A 17898-nucleotide genomic window follows, 5' to 3' on the forward strand; every position below is an offset into this window, starting at 1 on the left:
ATGTGGCTAAACAAACAGGGATAATAGGGGACAGGGAGAAACATCAAAAATATTCTATATGTCACCACAGTTTGGGTGTAAGAAACAGGTGCAGCTGAACAGAGTTTAACTGCAAGTGGTAATAAGGACAATCTGAGCTCAATGCTATTTCAGAAACTGTGGTCAAGCAGGTTGTAACCGTGGCTTCTGAAATGCTTCTGAGCGGGTAGCTCTTGCAGTTAAACCATGTGCACCCACTGTCAGCAACAGCTAATTGCTCGTGTGGACACGGAGAAAGAGAGCAAAAGGTTAACCACAGGAAAAGGCAACCCTGATTAGGCCTATGAGCAATATTCAGTCTGTTAAGTGTGATGACATTTGTGACATTAGGGAAGTGAAAATAAAAGATTGTGTCGGAAAAGAACTTTTTTTTCCCCAAGCGCTGGAGAAGTTTAAAGAAGACCGTTCTCTGCCTTCTCTTCAGTTATCCCCATGGCTCCTTACTTCATCTTGCAGTGGATCCTAATGGTCCTATTTACAGGTAACTAAGGTGAATAAGAGATTAACAGATAGTGGATGGGGCTTTGACAAGCAATTTGTGTATAACAGTTACTGAATTTTCCTGGAGAGAGAGTAAATGTGGACTAAACTCGATGTCTCCTAAATAAGGCTGGTCATGTGTCCCAGTGTTGTAGTTTGCACAGACTCTGCAATTTCTGCAATGTAAATAACAAGCCGGAGCAGCTCAATAGCTTTCTGTGGAGCTCCTCCAGCTTTCATTTTGTGTTATAAAAAGGAAATTTCTGGGCATTACGGTTGCAAAAATAATCATCCAAATGTGAACCATGAGCAGCGGGGGCTAAAATACCTACTGGCGAACTACAGTTGCATAAAACTTATTTGTCTTTCTATACTGTGATGGAAACAGTTGTGAAGATAATGGGCCACATAATGCCGTCAGTCCAGGGAGATCTGCTTTAAATTAAAAAATGAAAAATGGCAGGATATGGTCCATATGCTGTAAAGTGAGATTACACGTTTTGTCTCCTGGTTTTTTTGTTTTTTTGTTGTTTTTTTTTAAATAAGAGGTGGGATTCAAAAATGTTTCTTTATTAAGTACTAATACAGTCTGTTGTCAGAGCTGAGTTTCTCAAAGGTTACTGTGGCAAAGTTGTAGTAGGAAACAGATTTATTACTGAAAAGGTCTTTTCCTGAAAAAAAGAGAAGAGGTTGATTAGCTAATGTTATCAACCTTGCCCACCTAACTCAAGGTTAAAGGTGTTCGACTGTGTTTTCACTGAGAACAGGTCAGGATTAGCTTTACTAACCCCTTCCTAATATTGATCTCATTTAACATACAAACCCATTTATACTGGACCCATTTGCATTGGAAAGTATTAACACCCACTGCAGAGCATTCTACCCCGGTAGCATTAGGAGTTACTTGATTGAGGAATTAAGGCTATTGATACCTTACTGTTCCATTTGATAGGACGTTTATAATACCTGTTCTATCAACAGCAGAGCTTCCTTTGAAATGTGAGGAGTTAGAATAAGTATTCAGAGTTCTCCTTTTGTGTGCTCAGTTAAGGGCTGGCTTTGATTGATATCTGGATCAACCGACCAGGAATGACTTTGATTAACACCCTTAGCACAGAAGATTTAATGCATTGGAGGAGGAGTAAATACACAGTATCCTGGAACTGTTACAGAGAGAAACAGTACAGCTGGCACAGAAATACGGCTGCTTCCTACAGCTCTCGTGTGCTGGTTTTGAGGCCATTCGATTTACAGGGAAACCAAAGGGATTTTTACGACTGAATTAGGTGACTAGACAAAACTTCACTTACACAGAGTATGTGAATTAAATATAGAAGTTGAAAAGCAGGGCAGAAAAGTTTTGAAATCCCTATTCAGATGAATGGGGAAGTTTGTAATCTGGTGGGAGTGGAGGATGTTAGATTTATGGTAATTCTAAAAGGAAATGCAGCCTGATGCCATGTGTCCAAAGAGGAAGACAGGTTATAAGGTGCATGGGGGTTTTAAAGTTAGCTCTGTCTTTCTATTGAGCGTGTGCATGAGGAAAAAGAGCGAAAGCTAGCTCACTACAAGGATATTTTCCAAGGGTTTCTGCCACTTAACTGGCTACTTGCAAACACAATATCAGGTGCACGTGCAAGTTCACCGGCCCAGCATTTTTCCAGGAAGGTGGAGCTGCAGATCCAGGGTGAAGATTGGCCCTGTGCAGAGGACCAGCACAAGTCTGCTTTTCCATGAGAGATGCGATTCAAAGTGAGCAGGATGTAAGGAGTGCAAATACTTTGTGCTGGATCTCTGCATAGGAGTGAATTTCACATGCCTTAAGGGCTATCTTGAGAGTCTAGCCCAGAATATGTGCCCACTAGGGAATTTTGAAACCACAGCGTCTTCATGCAAGTGGAATTCAGCCGTCGAAGTCTGTCTCGCCAGTTTCTCCTAGTATTGCCTCCACCAGGAGACCAGCCCATTCCAGCTGCCCTGTGCTAGCTTATTAGACCAAGCTCGTTACCCCTGCAGCCAGAGACAGGCAGTAATCTGGCTTGTGAGCCTGCAGCAGCAACATGCTTCCACCTCACACTGTGTCTGGGCTCTGGCTCAGAAAGGACAGGGAAAGGAAGGAGAGGATCATGGACTGAGTAAAACCCAACCAGATCCTCCCATTAAGAACTACCGGGTCTGAGTTATCAGTTCCAGGTACTGCAGGAACAAGTCTTGCACGGGTCCTGGTGAGGCTCATACTCTCCTGAACCCCTGCGAGTGAGGAGTCAAGAGGGGGTCTGGAGAACTGCATATGCACAAAGCCGTATTATAGCTGAGGTGATTATAGTCACCGCTGTCAGGGGATCTGTAACAGTTGCCTGTGGGAACCATCCAGGGACACAATAGGGGTTGTGAGCCACTGTCAGGAGGATTAGCCAGGATAGCTTCCCTCACAAACAAGCGACACCCACATGAAGATGGATTTGTGTGCCTTTGCACGGTTCCCAAACTGTCCTAAGTCCTGATAACTGAACTCCCGTTAGGTCAGGGAGCCGCACACACAGCTGCTGAGAGAATTGCCCATATGTAAGTGGGGCTGATCCAAGAACTGTTGTTCTCTCTGCATCATCCTGGCCATGGCAGGAAGGTGAGGCTGTGCATCAACTGGGCACATCCGTGCTTCCTGGGCTTGGACAGAACCACCCTGTGGGCAAACACATCATGGTCACACTGTGTGTCCTGCTGTCATCCTCCCCTGTTGGGGGGAGAGGGGGAAACACACACCTCAGTGGACTCACCTGCAGTGGAGGTACGTGGAGAGCTTACAGAGTCGGTGTTGTGTTGTGACGGAGATGCCAGGCAGGTCCCATTAGCCTGTGCATCGTATCCTAGCCCTGTTTCAATTACTGTTGTATCTTTGTCTGCAGGTCTCACAGTGTCAGGCTCTCCAGTGAGAGGAGTGGTGGGTCAGAACGTCACTTTGCCCTGTAAATACCGAGTTAATCACCAAAATGACATCACCACAATGTGCTGGGGCCGGGGCAGCTGTCCTTCTTTCCAATGTTCTCAGACAATTCTCCGGACAGATCGATGGAGGGTAACAGAGCGTCAGTCCAGCAGGTACCGGTTAGAAGGGAATCTCACTCAGGGGGACGTGTCCCTCACCATAGTGAATGCAGCAGAAGCAGACAGAGGGGTGTACTGCTGCCGTGTGGAGATCCCTGGTTGGTTCAATGATGAGCGGAACAATCTGGAAGTTGTGATTGAGACAGGTGAGCAGAGCTTTTGTATAGTGTCTTTGAATGGTAAAACTCCTGCCATCTGGCTGACTTGCACAGCTTGTGAGAGAAACAATGTAATGATGTCCTGTGGTGTTACCCATTATGGCATTGAAGCTGTATCGTTACCTCTGCCATCGGGGTAACCCCAGCAGAGCCAGTGCCCGGGAATGGAGACTTCGGGGTTTTGAGCCGTGGCACATGACTCATCAGCATTCTTAGCTGCTCCACGTGTAGCATGCAAGAGAGTGGGCCATGGAGCACGTTTCTATCCTGGCTCATGCACAGTAATTATCCCACTGATGAGGGGCATTTTTAGCAACCAGCCAGGTGCCCAAACCACTGCCAACTGCCAGTTCTGGAATATCGATTATTTTGCTTATTGCCAAGAGTAGCTATGTAGTCGGCCTTTGCAAGAACTTAACTAAGGCAAGCCGGGCGGGGGTAAGCAGCAATCCCATGGAGTAAATCTGACTCTGTCTCCTCTCTGATATGCTGGGGTAAGTGTCTGTGGAAAAACTGGAAGTCTGTCTATATTTGACTTTTGGTGTGCGTGTGTTGGGGCCCATGAGACTGCAGACTCTGCAAAAACACATCTGTCTACCTAATGGATTAAAAAGTGCTTCCTTAATGGTTTTTCTATGATTGACATGTTGTTGAGGCAATTGTAGCAGTTACTAACATAAAAGGGATAGACAGGTCTGAGGAATTTGGATTTGACCTTCTGGACATCTCCAGGGACAGGCGGATAGCTGGCCAATTGAACGTTGTCGTTTGACCACTCGAGACCCTTCCAGACCGTGGGTAACTATTGTTTGGGGGTGATCTATAATCTGTTATGTTTGTATGTGCTTGAGACTAAAGCAGAGACTTTGGGTAAAGGCATTCTGGTGAGAGTGATGGAGAATAGTAAAGGGAAGGTTTTAACTTTAAAATATTCCAGGTTGTTAACAAGACATTTCTTTTGTTGCTTTTTATATATTTCTATTATTTTATTATTTTATACCTTTCTATTATTAATAAAACATTTTATTTCCTTCAGTTTGTGGGGCGTATCTTGCAGACTGTTGTAGGATATGTGGTTTTTGTTTTGTTTTTAACACCAGCTAGGGTCTCCCTCACATGTCAACATTTGAACATTACCTCAGGTATGGTTATCCAAGTATTCAATATCTCTGGTTTGTGCGTCTCTCTTTGTAACGGGCCCTCAGAAAGGGAACAAAATCACGTATTGGACAAATGCAGTAGCTAAGCTTTACCAAACATGGTTTTTACAAAATCTTCTCCCTGTTATCTGGAAACTTGCCTCATCCAACCCCTACCTGACTTTCTTGCCTGCACATAGAAACCTAGACTAGTCTCTGATCTGTGTCACAGAATCTCCGCATGTTGCGCCCTAAAGCACATTTTCCTTTCAAACCTTCTGGGTCAAATTCATGCCTAGCATAAACATTGCAAACACATACACATGAGTAACTTTACTCAGAAGAGGAAGTGAAAATTGTACTGGAATGATGGTTTTGTTCCCTTGTGCCATGGCATAACGCTCTTACTAACAGTCTTAGCAATATGGCATGTAACATCCAGGAGAGTGCTTCTCTCATTAGTTAGGCACAATAATCCACTCTTGTGGGTAGATGTGTTCATGTTCCTCCTTCTCGGGCAGATCCGGTGCACATGAAAATGAATGAAAGGTTCCCATCAACCTTAATGGGCTCTGGGTCACACCCTAACTCATGAAAATAAAAAGGATACTATTGTGCCTGTGGTGACAGACATCACACAGTTCTGCAGGGCTCCCGAGCCCTTGGTGACATGTTCTCCTCAGAAAACCTGGCCCTCTCTCTGATTCCTGGGATTCCAATGTTATAATGCCTCACCCTGGTACTGGGAAACCTGCCTGGTGCAGACCCTGCCTGACTTCTGTTCCTGCCCCTAGAAACCTAGACTAATCTCTTTGCCATACCACAGAACTTCTATATCTTCCCCTACCCAGCCATGTTTCCTTTCAAACTTGTGGGGCCAAATTCAGACCTGGCATCAGCAGGTGCAGCTCTGTTGAACTCAGAGTTGTGCTCTTGCACCAGGTATGAATCTAGCCGTCTCTCTTGGCTGAGGAGGAGTTAAATGATGCCAGGGCCTGGTGCTGGCTCTCCACATATAGGTGAATTTCAGCCCTGGGGGAGCACTCATGAAAGTACTTCTGTTGGAGCCAGCGATCATCGACATAAGTCAAGTTTGTACAACTCAGCCTTAAGTAATTTATCTGGCAAATAACAAATTTTAAAATGTACAACTCCAGTTGTGGCAACAAGTAAAATCAAAACCTCAAATCTTACCCCAAGCTGATTTATTTTACGTGCAAAAGACAGAAGTCCAGACGCTCCAGGAAGTCCACTAGGATGTTCGTTGTTGATTTTACATGGAAGGAGCTGGCAGGCTATGGTGACAGATGGCAGGATAAACCCCCAGACAGATACATCGATAGTGTAACTGTGATTTTCATTCTCTCTCCTTTTGCTGCACTGTATTGTCCTGCAAATAAAAGTTACAAAGTAATTTTCTTCTTGTAATAGACCAGATGGATAATGGGATATGGTTTTATTGCTGGTGATATGTTGTTAAAACATTTTATTTCTTTCAGTTTGTTGGACGCATCTTGCTGACTGTTGTAATATGTGTGTTTTTTGTTTTCTTTTTAACATCAGCTAGGACCTCCACTGCAGGCCCTCATGCTTACACACCTGAACACACCTCAGGTAATGGTTAGCCAAGGATTCAACCTCTCTGTGTGTGAGTCCCTTTGTAAGGGGATCCCAGAAGGGAATTAAATAAGAAAAAATAGCTGAACTGATATGCTACTGATATGCTGAGATCAGAGCTGGGGCTGTAAATACTAACTGGAAATTATGAAATAATGTCCCATCCTGCAAACACACACACACACACACACACACACATATCACCTTGCTCACAAGTTGCAAAACTTTGTTTTAATATTTCAGATCTATTCTCATTGGGGTTGAAAATATTTTCCCTTGGACTTGTATATTATAATATCTGATCCCCTGTGATCTAACAATAAGCCCCAAGCAAAGATGGGAAGATCTGCAGGGGTCTTTTAAACAATTAGCAGCCCACTAAAACTGTTCTATTTTTTAATATTTATTCTTTATATTTTGCTTTTGAGCCTTCTGAGCTCAGCTTGAACTTCAAACCAGAAATGCCAGCTTCATTCATCTGGATTTTGTGAGTTCAGCAACTTTAACATGTTTCCAGACAGTTCTGTTGCCCTCTCAGAAGAGGAAGTGGAAACCTTTCTCAGCATGTGATGTGTCTCTAGCTGCAGAGAGACAGACCGTTGTGTTACTTTGATGCCCGGTAAAGCCACCCTTTCCCAAGCAGAGACAGCAGCCGAAGCAGACCATCCCATTTAGAATCAGAGCATGCGGGAATGGATTTCAATTGCAACCGTGGAGGCACTTGACTCTGGGGTCCCCTTAATTTAAACAGGAGGGGACTCCATTTTCACTAATTGTGGATCTTCAGCTAGCACCTTTTCAGTCTTGGTTTTATTGCTTGTGGGGTTATTCAGTAATCAAATGACAAATGCATTGAACCATTGTAGTAAAGATATTGCATTTTGTAACCCTGTGTTTTAAACACTGTACGGTGTCTTAAGCCAGGAAATGGGCACCACAACAAGATGCTCTAGCTGTGGCTTTTGCAAGTTTGTCACGCTGTGGCCAGCCTCAGTGCTACATAAATGTGTTCTCGGCGTTGTGAAGTCTTGTATGCAACACCACTTGCCCTTTACAGTGCCATCGAAAGCCCATCGATTCTCAGGCGAGATCCGTTTACTTTAGATAGAGAAGTGGGCGTTGTGTAGCTATGAAGAAGGAAAGAATTATTAGCTGTGCTAAGTGATATGTTGGTTTATCTTATCGTTGCTCAGCTGCTGCGAATGCCAGTGACACGTCTTCCACCATCGCCCCACAATGGCCATTGGTTTTCAGTTCGGAAGCCCCTGAGGATGTTTCAATAGTAAGTGGTCAGACCAGAACGGTGACTGTATTGTCTCTGCAGATCACTTTCCATTCTCTCTTTTGGTTGGAAAAGAGAAATTGAGTCTGTCCGTTTGGTGGCCGGGAAATAGAGCTGATGCGTTTGTTACTAAAATGCAAATAAACTCCAGTGACATGTAGAAAGGGCTAATCCTGGAGCCCTTACTCACGCCTTACTGAGTTGAAAGGGAGTTTTGTCTAATTAAAGACTGAAGTCAATAGGAACTGAAGGCACGTGTCACTTCTCAGGATCAAGGCTTGAATAAGGACTGCAGTTTTTGGCCCTAAACGCAGGCTCTTGCAATGAAGAGCTGCTGCTTTAAACTATAAATAAAATATAATGTACACCTATTCTACGTAAATGAATGGGATTTGGACACCTCGCTCCCTTTAGACACCTTTGAAAATCCCAACCGTAATCAGTGTCCAGCTGTATGGAATCTTGGCAGCGTGTCTGCGGAAATCACACACGGTCTCAAGTTGGGTGCATTATCTCAAGAGTGTGTTTACCATTTATCTTGCAGCCAAATGATTTTTTCAAGTCCTGTATTTGATTTCTATTCCTGCCCCTCATGCCCTCGTGTTTTGTGTTTCAGCAGACTGTGTTGACATCAATCCATCAGCTAATGGAACCAGAATCCACGCGGTCAGGGATGCATATTGGAATCAGCATTTTTGTGGTACTTCTAGTCATCCTGGTTTTGGCCCTAATTCTATCCAAAAGTAAGTGATTTTAGAGAGACGATAATCCAAGGACATGGATAGTTTTATTTCTCTGCTTCCCTAGGACCTCAGACGATGATGGCTACTCAGAGGATGCCCTACATCGGGGTGGCCAAACTGCAGCTCCTTTCTGACCTTGAAGTCTATGAGTCTGAGCTGCATGCAGCTCTTTTACAGTTAAAATGTGGCTCTCAGAGCCCCCCATTCTGCGCCTACTAGACTGGAGTGGGAACTTGGGGCTTCTGCCCTGTGGTGGGGTGGAGGAGCTGGGGGCTTCTGTCCAACAAGGATGGGGATCTCAGGACTTCTGCCCCACTGGAGGTGCCTGTTGAGGCTTCAGCCCCAAGCCACGGCAGGTGCCTTCCCTAGGGCAGGATTTCCCAGCCCGCCACCCCGCTGCAGGGCAGGAGCGCTGGCAGGCGTGTCCCACAGGCTGAAGCCCCGAGCCCCAGCAGTCGTGCCCGGCTCTCGAACTTGTGAAGATGATCGTATCAGAGGGTCAGTACGTTTGGCTCCCCCTGCCCTAATATCGATCCATCTCCATGCTGCACTGGCCCTGCCAACACCGCAGTCCGTGCTGCCCAGTTGGTACACTGTGCTCTCCTGGCCTTACCTGATCCCAAGGGAAGCTGCAGCTGCTTTGTGCGACTACAGCCATGATGTTCCCTTTTGCAGACTTTCTCCCACGGAGGCTCTCGGTCAGGGTATACACGTGGGTGTACACACATGAGTTTGGCCTCATGTAAATAATGGGTGTTTCACATATTTAAAGGACCCACTTTAAAGCTCCCTTATTTCAGTTTTTGCACTTGACTTTTTCTCATTAAACCTGCTGCTTTTTTTAAAAAATGATTTTCAAACTCATTTCTTCTCCTCCTCTCCCCCCCTCCCGCCCCCGCTTTCCTATTTTGGACGATCCTCAGGGTATTTCCCCAACAGACAGAAGCTGAAGACTTTGGCAAGGTAAATGCTATTCACTATGCTATTTCTGCCGTAGCCATAATCAAAAACTAGGTCCCCAAATGTCTGCACCTTTGGTAGGACAGAAAGAAATGTGCCAGTTAGACACTCCTGGACACATGCTGAGATTTCCAGAGCTCCACGCTTTTCCTTTGATTGGCTTTATCATATCAGGACAGATAATCAGACACAACGATGCAAAATGAGAAATTCATTATCATTGCTATTCCTCATTGCTTAGTAAACGAAAATGAGTCGGTTGATCTGGCTCGTGGGTTGGATATCTTGATATCTTGATATTATATTAAGCAGCAGGAGATCTTCAGGCCTGCGGTGCCTTATAAATACATAATGATTAATTATTACCGGCGTCTAATAGTAAATGCTACTATGGTTCATATTTTCCAATACACCGGCTGCTTTGGAGATCGGGTTTCTTGTGTTTCTGTTTTGTTATTTATGTTTTACTGGTCAGGGTCTGTTCCTCTCTCTGCAGCTCGGTCTCATTTTCCAACGCAGAACAAGGAGGCTTCCAGAGCACGTTGGAAGCTGGGGTTCATGCAGAAGAGAACATTTATACGATGGACTAAGGAATGATTGGATGCTTGCCCATATCAACACTGTGGCTTTAGCCAGTTACTACAAAACAAACACAGTTTATACAGCACTCTAAACTATATGTTCTACTGACTTTGTTTGATACAACTGAGAATACTGAAGATGGGTGCTCCTGGTGGAGGGCACATGGACTGACAAACTGTTACTTGCATCACTCCAGTTAAGCAAGAAGTGTCTACAACAGGAGTAGGCAACCTTTCAGAAGTGAAAAGAACAGGAGTACTTGTGGCACCCACTTCTTCGGATGCACTTGGATCTAAAACAGGGAGAAATTAACCATTCCCCTCCTTCCTCCCACCAACTCCTGGTGAATACAAGTGGGCTGTAGTCCACGAAAGCTTATGCTCTAATAAATTTGTTAGTCTCTAAGGTGCCACAAGTACTCCTGTTCTTTTTGCGGATACAGACTAACACGGCTGCTACTCTGAAACCTTTCAGAAGTGGTGTGCCGAGTCTTCATTTATTCACTCTAATTTAAAGTTTTGCGTGCCAGTCATACATTTTAGCGTTTTTAGAAGGTCTCTTTCTATAAGTCTATAATATAACTAAACTATTGTTGTATGTAAAGTAAATAAGGTTTTTAAAATGTTTAAGAAGCTTCATTTAAAATTAAATTAAAATGCAGAGCCCCCCGAACCGGTGGCCAGGACCCGGGCAGTGTGAGTGCCACTGAAAATCAGCTCGCATGCTGCCTTCGGCACGCGTGCCATAGGTTGCCTACCCCTGGTCTACAAATTCGAGGCTAAGACTTTGCCAGTCTATTGCAAACACAAGGTTCCCACCGTTTAGTGCCATTCTCAGAATCCATTCACCGAATGGGAGCGATATGAGTATATTACATTTATTATCAGATGCAAATTGCCACTTCTGATAGTGAAAGAGAGCAACACCACAATGCCTAAGTGTTAGGGTAGTATGAATTATAAACACTTGGGAATTCATTAATACCAATGTTTCTCCTAGGAGCTCCCTCCTCTGTATCTCCTTTTCATCCGTCTCTGCAGTACACATTCATGTGAACTCTTTTGCTATATTTATGCAATGTGGACAAACAAACGGGGACAATGGGGGACAGGGAGAAACATCAAAAATATTCTATATGTCACCACAGTTTGGGTGTAAGAAACGGGTGCAGCTGAACAGAGTTTAACTGCAAGTGGCAATAAGGACAATTTGAGCTCAATGGTAATTCAGAAACTATGGTCAAGCAGGTTGTAATCGGGACTTCTGAAATGCTTCTGAGCGGTTTGCTCTTGCAGTTAAACCATGTGCACCCACTGTCAGCAACAGCTAATTGCTCGTGTGGACACGGAGAAAGAGAGCAAAAGGCTAACCACAGGAAGAGTCAACCCTGATTAGACCTATGAGCAATATTCAGTGTGTTAAGTGTGACATCGTTTGTGACATTAGGGAAGTGAAAATAAAAGATTGTGTTGGAAAAGTACATTTTTTCCCCCCTCAAGCCCTTGAGAAGTTTAAAGAAGACCATTCTCTGCCTTCTCTTCAGTTATCCCCATGGCTCCTTATTTCATCTTGGAATGGACCGTAATGGTCCTATTTACAGGTAACTAAGGTGAATAAGAGAATAACAGATAGTGGATGGGGCTTTGACAAGCAATTCTTGTATAATAGTTACTGAATTTTCCTGGAGAGTAAATATGGACTAAACTTGATGTCTCCTAAATAAGGCTGGTCTTGTGTCCCAGTGTTGAAGACATCTGCAGGGATGAGCAGGCTGTGGCAGTTGTGATGATGTAGATGTAAAGAGGGATTTGTTTACGTGAATGTTTCAAGCAACAAAAGTTTAACTGCGTTTTTGCTGAGGCAAAATCTATTCATTCTTGGTTACCAGAGAGGGTTCAATCCTGCTGGGTCCTAAGGGCTTCCAGGAAGATGCTGAAACTCCTCAACTTCTAAGAAGTCAATTCGAATGGAGAGTACTCAGCACTTCCCAGAAGGCACTCAGCATCTTGGCAGGTCAGGCTCTTAATACATAGAATACGTCCATTTTGTTGTCTCAGTTAATTATGACTAAGCACATTTTACTTTGGAAACAATACATCCGGTTCTTCCTCTGTGCTTTTTAAAAAAAATTGATATGATTCATACCATTAACCACATTAGTGACAGGCTCTCCCATTTCCAGAACTCTAGGAAACTAGAAAAAACACTAGCTACCCTGAAGAATGAATAATAAATTCCTCTCACTGCTGTTACCAAGGGGAAACCAAGTCATGTTGGAAGGGTATGTCAGAGATCTTGGTAACGCAACAAATGTTGGGCTAAATTCTGCTCTCCACTTACATCAGTATAAATCCAAAATAACTCCACTAACCGTACTGAAATTTGAATTGGATTTAAGCCGTGTAAGGGGACTGCAGGCTGAGATAAATTCTGCTTCCCGCAGACATGGGTGTAACGGGCACCCCAGTTAATGGACCCGGTTTTGGATATGTGGCTCCCATGCTTTTTGGTTGAGGGACACTGCAAAACAAAGAATGAGGATGTCCCATAATGAACTGGATTGGGATGAGCCAGCATATTTCAATTTGTACAGTCATGCAATAGAACACAACCGAACTGATACAACTTCAGGCCGTTCTGGTGGGAAGAACAGTTTTGCTCAGTTGTTTTTTAAAACCCACTTTTTCACCAGCTATATTAGGGGGCTTATCTTTCACCCTCTCACTTCCTTGGTCCTTCTCGCATGAACAGAGAGCAACAATACCTGAAGTCCAAAGCGCAAACAATTTGATGTTTATTGGGGTGAACTTCCAGCAAGCAGTTTCCTTCCTTAGTGTCCCCCTTCCCAGCTCTGACACCACAGAGCCTTGCCTATGTCCCTGTTCCTGTTCCCACTCCCTGTTCCCATTCCCTCCCCTTAACAAAACATGATCCCAATTCCCCCAGTCCCTGTTCCCATTCCCCCCCCCCCCCTTCCTGATTGACTGCAGCAGGGCCGTAGCAACAAAGAACGTGGCCCCCTCCAAACATATGTCCGGGCGGGGCCCCTTACAATGCAGAAACTGGAATGCGGTATTTATTTTGCCACTTTTAGGGGCCCCCTTCCTTGCGGGGCCCCCTCCAGTCGGAAGGTACGGAGGGTGCTCACTACGCCTCTGGACTGCAGATTATATAGTAAAACTTGAGTTCTGCTTAGCTATACCTTAACCAAGCATTTTACTGAAATTTAACAAACCAACTCTAACATACTGTAACATGGTTATTTAACCAATTATATCCCACCACCTTAATTGGTTTACACCTAACAAAATTAATTATACAGCAGACAGAAACAATCACAGAACCAGACAGAGGCCATGCAAATAAACATACAAAACAATACAGAAGCGAGGATTTCACATCCCAGCTGTTGATAAGTGAGTTCTTGCCAGACAGGATGCTATCACACTAAGTTTCCTTTTACATCTTCTAGGCTCTTCCCTTTCTCTGGAGGTGACAGGAATATCAGGACGGATTGTGTTCCTAACAGCCCAATAGCACCTTGTTTTAATGTGACTAGTTTGGAAGGTGAGGATGTGACTGTTCACTTCTCTTACGGCTGTCTCTGCTGCTTAGCCAAAGGCCTTACTTAGCCTAAGAACAGAGCCTCAGAGGGTCACAGTATGACAAGGCCCTTTCACAGACAGACAGTGATTTTGATTCTTTCTTTTCTACCTCTAGAACTAGCTAAGTGATAAGAATACACCTAAATTCTTAAAGTCTTGGCCTTTACAGACAGGCCTGAATATCCTAACAAGCTATATCTAGGAAACTAGAGCAGATTTAAGGTAAAGACCTAGTATGTACAAGACAGAGCCAAATATCTCCTGATATCAGTCAAGATAAACTTACTAGAATTAATCCAGCTGGTGATGCAGGAAAGCCAATGTGGGGGGTACTTTTAAAGTACTGATTAGGAAAATTAAAGTAAGCAAACTTTCCATAGTCAGTCATTGCTTTCAGTGGAGTTACCCTAGGCCTGACCTTTATTCACTCTTATTGTCCACCAAGCTGTAGAGAGACAATAATGCTGAGCTATAAATATTGTGGTGACAGTGTTGATTTTAATCACATCCTGTATGTGAGATTCGCTGGCTCAGAGAAAGTGTTCAGAATAAAAAGGAAATTGGGTCTGGAGTCCCTCTCCCTAAACTCTGGGTTAAGAAAGCAGCGGTATCTGTCAATGAGAAACGAAACACAGGATGAGATTGAGATTTAGAGAAACTTCACCTTCCTGGTCATTAGAATTGTAATAGCCTAATTATTTTGCTATATCACTGGGGTTGTCAGAAAGCCAGTCTGTATTTTACTGATACATTAGAATGAGCTTCTGGTCTCACACCTGCGTTACTCCTGCATTACACTGGTGCGAGAGAAGTCAGAATCTGTCTTCGAAAGTCAAAACAATGAGATCCTATCTGTAGTCCTATGGCAGGACTTACAGCAGCTCTTGCTGTTGACTTCAATAGGAGCAGTTAGGCCAATGAAGGATTTTTAAAACCCATGTGAATGTCCATTGCAGCACAGACTGTTCTTTGGATCAGCTGTGTGTTGCACCAGACCGAGTCCTAACCCGTCACTCTTCCAACAGTTTAACAATCGAGTCTGCTCATCTCTTACCAGAAATCATCCTGACTACCTGAAAATCTTTGTGTGTGTTTGTTTTAAATCAAAATTACAAAACTTTCTCTGAGAAGCACCTTTGAGGATCTTGGTACAAAATTATGTCTAGGGTATATGAAGATAAAAGTTATGGTTACAGCATCCTTCCTGTTTGTCTACTCCACACCTTTATCTCTAAAATGGATCTCTGTTAATGTGAGGAAACAGTCTGAGATTGTATAGTATGCTCCTTCACAGTCCCATCACCTATGTTTCACTACACTCCTGCCCGTCTTTTCCTTTTCTCCCCTGCCCTGTCCCTTTCATCCCCCTTTTCTTTCCATTTAGCTGCCCCCCCAACTCAAGCCACCTGCCAAAACAACCCCGGGACTAACGTGACGTGTGCTGTGCTCATATTGTTCGTTCTGCTTCGGTGTCTTACCCCTTCCCCCACCCTGGGTCTGTCTGTAATGACCAGCTACAAAGCAACTCACTTGAAATGAAATGTGAATGAGCAGATCAGGAATGGACAGACTGATTAAATGCTTTTTTTTCAGAGGCCTTTTTTGATCTCAAACCACATACTTGGCTAGACACAATTCTCATTTCAGCTGGACAAAGAGCTCTTACCTTAGGACCAAAAGAGAACAATTTACAAAGTATCCCACTGTACAAGGAAAGCGAGATGAGAGAATGATGAAGCCAGTTATTTCCCTAGGGATTTGACTACAAATTAGTAAAATAATGTTACCCCCCTTTGACCCAAGCCGTTAACCAGTATTCAGGGTCTTGTGGGTTCTTTCTCTTAGGGGGAGAAATTGATGATGGAGTCAGGTATTCTTTGATGCAATCTGGTTTGTTTGCAAAGAATGTACATAAAGGTCCTGTTTCCCTGAACACAGCATGTGCAGTTAGTCGTTGGCTCCGGGGGTGTCGTCTCTGGGTGCTGCACTGGTTCTGGCCAGGTAGCCCGTACAGCAGGCTTGATCAAATTGCCCAACAAGACCACAAGACATGGCAAAGCCACCTGGCCAGCTTTATTGTTGACGAAGCACAGTCCTAGCTCTCCGGATCAATGTCTACAGTTACACTAGCACGTATACGTCCATTGCAATGGACGCAGCTCAGTGAATGGCAGGACTTTTCATTCCCACCTCGGCTGGCCAAAGACACCCCCTCTGAGGCTCCATTTTATACACCGATACAAACAAGTTACGTATTGCCCCTCTGATGTGGTTAGTTACCACCCTTTCCTTGTACATGTTGGTTTGATCAAAACTAGGGTGACCAGATGTCCCGATTTTATAGGGACAGTCCCGATTTATGGGTCTTTTTCTTATATAGGCTCCTATTACCCCCCACCCCCGTCCTGATTTTTCACATTTGCTGTCTAGTCACCCTAATCAAAACATCTCTATCCATCACGCTGTCATCTGACCTTATCTTTAAGGGGGGGGGGGGGTGTCAGTGTGCCCTTGTATCAGCTTCGGAGAGTGTGTTTGTAACATACTTAGTAGCAGGGTGTTCTGGTACCACCCTTCCGGAATGTGCTTGCATGAGTGTCCTGCGCTTAGCACTTCTCAGGAATGTGTGTTATTTTGCAATATCAGCCCTATTCTTGCCAGTTTCTGTGAGTTTGCGCTCTGACTTCTGCCTACAGCCTGACTTTTGCTAACTTTGCTTTATATTAGCAGGGCTTGACCACTACTTTGCTTTATATTAGCCGGGCTTGACCACTGCCTTAGGCCTCATACCAGGCCTCTTATACAAGGCCTGATGTCTCATGCTCTCTCTTTCCGCTACAGCATGAATCAAACAGCAGGAGGCAGTTTGCTCACAGTTCCAAGTCTCTCTTCAGCCAGCACTCTACCCAGAAGCTCTCTCTTTGGCTACATCTACATTACGAGCTAGGTGTGTGATTCCCCTGGTTGTGTACACACGCTGACTCTCATTGGGTAGCCACGGTAGAATGGGTTGTGGCAGCAGAGACATGGTGGGACTGTGCTGGATACAGACCCACTTGTTTGAGGCAGGTTTGTACTTGCAGCTGCTACATGTGCTACCACAGCTACACTGCCAGTGAGGGCTAGCATGACTGTGTGTCCCCAAGCAAGACATCACATGCCTCCCTCATAGTGTAAACATGCCTCAGCTGGTTTCTCAGGGTCATCCTACAAGTGCTTCTCTGGCTGTGTCTGGGGCTTCCTTGCTGTCTTCTCTGTCTGCTTCTGTCACCTATCTGCTGCGCTGTCTCACACAACACCCTCAAACGACACCCCGTCCCCTGCATTTGCATTCAGCCCTCCACCCACATAGCTAAGATTCCTGACAGGTCTTTCCTGCAGCCAGTATTTTGGGTGGTGGGTCCTATTGTGGCAGCTCTGTATTCCAGAGAGGAGCGTAATTGCTTTTTTTACATTTATCCTGAATGAGGAGCGGCTACTATGCCCACTAGTCACAACGAGGTTTCACCCAAGCCGTGGCAGAGCAATAATTTCCACCACACCAGTGTTGACAGAAATACGCCTGCTATGCTTTTAATACTCTGCGGTTCAGATTTGCAAACGAGCTTAAGGGATTTAGGCACCCCCATCCCATTGAAAGTTAATGGGAGTTGGGGGGGCTATGGAACTTTGGAGGCTTTGAAAATCCAAGCCTGTAGTATTAAACTGGAAGGCCACGCCATACATCCTCTTGTGAGACAAGTTCTGAGGTAAGTGAATCTCTGAGAAGAAGGCCCAAAAACCAGAGCTCTGTCACCTAGTCAAAAAAAGAGCAAAAATGTTTCTTTTCATATGTGACCTGGCAAGAGTTTTGAGGAGGGATTTGAATCAGGTGAGGATGTGCCTTGTTGAACAGGTTTTGAGAGGCCCTCCAGGCATGGAGAATGCCACGGAAGAAAGTATGGAGATAGAAGGAGGAAATGCAGGGGTCATCAAGCAGAAGGCAGCATTGGCACAATGTAGGGGACCAGGAAACTCAGAAAGAGATAAGGTCAGAGGCATAGACTGGGTTGAGGAGTTGTGAATGCAAGGACAGGGAACTTTGTTCTTCATACCCTGTGCAAAGAGGATCTAGTGGAAGGACTTGAAGAGGAGGATTACTTCCTACTGGAGAAGAGGCGGTTGCAGTATGTAAAGCCTAAAAAAAGA

At 44.5% G+C, this 17898-nt stretch overlaps 1 protein-coding gene across 3 annotated transcripts; it reads left to right on the forward strand.

The window, feature by feature from the left end:
* Positions 1–413: 413 nt before the first annotated feature.
* LOC128841466 (hepatitis A virus cellular receptor 2 homolog) lies at positions 414–10514 on the forward strand. 3 transcript variants are annotated; one of them, XM_054036497.1, is made up of 7 exons: positions 414–520; positions 3426–3770; positions 6485–6535; positions 7732–7820; positions 8437–8563; positions 9487–9526; positions 10020–10514. In XM_054036497.1, the coding sequence occupies exons 1-7, from the start codon at positions 472–474 to the stop codon at positions 10111–10113; spliced, it is 795 nt and encodes a 264-aa protein (XP_053892472.1). In that variant the 5' UTR covers positions 414–471; the 3' UTR covers positions 10114–10514. The 3 variants fall into 3 exon arrangements, with proteins under 3 accessions (XP_053892472.1, XP_053892473.1, XP_053892474.1); XM_054036498.1 differs by having other exon boundaries at positions 8440–8563; XM_054036499.1 differs by lacking the exon at positions 6485–6535.
* The last annotated feature ends 7384 nt before the right edge of the window (positions 10515–17898 follow it).

This window comes from Malaclemys terrapin, chromosome 8 (genome assembly GCF_027887155.1).
Source record: "Malaclemys terrapin pileata isolate rMalTer1 chromosome 8, rMalTer1.hap1, whole genome shotgun sequence".
NCBI lineage: Eukaryota > Metazoa > Chordata > Testudines > Emydidae > Malaclemys > Malaclemys terrapin.

What these genes read in the sequence shown, in the direction of transcription:
- LOC128841466 (XM_054036497.1), top strand. Translation starts at nt 472, where the DNA reads ATGGCTCCTTACTTCATCTTGCAGTGGATCCTAATGGTCCTATTTACA. An exon ending in CCTAATGGTCCTATTTACAG is followed by an intron (nt 521 to 3,425) that starts GTAACTAAGGTG and finishes CTTTGTCTGCAG; the next exon opens with GTCTCACAGTGTCAGGCTCT. An exon ending in CACACCTGAACACACCTCAG is followed by an intron (nt 6,536 to 7,731) that starts GTAATGGTTAGC and finishes ATCGTTGCTCAG; the next exon opens with CTGCTGCGAATGCCAGTGAC.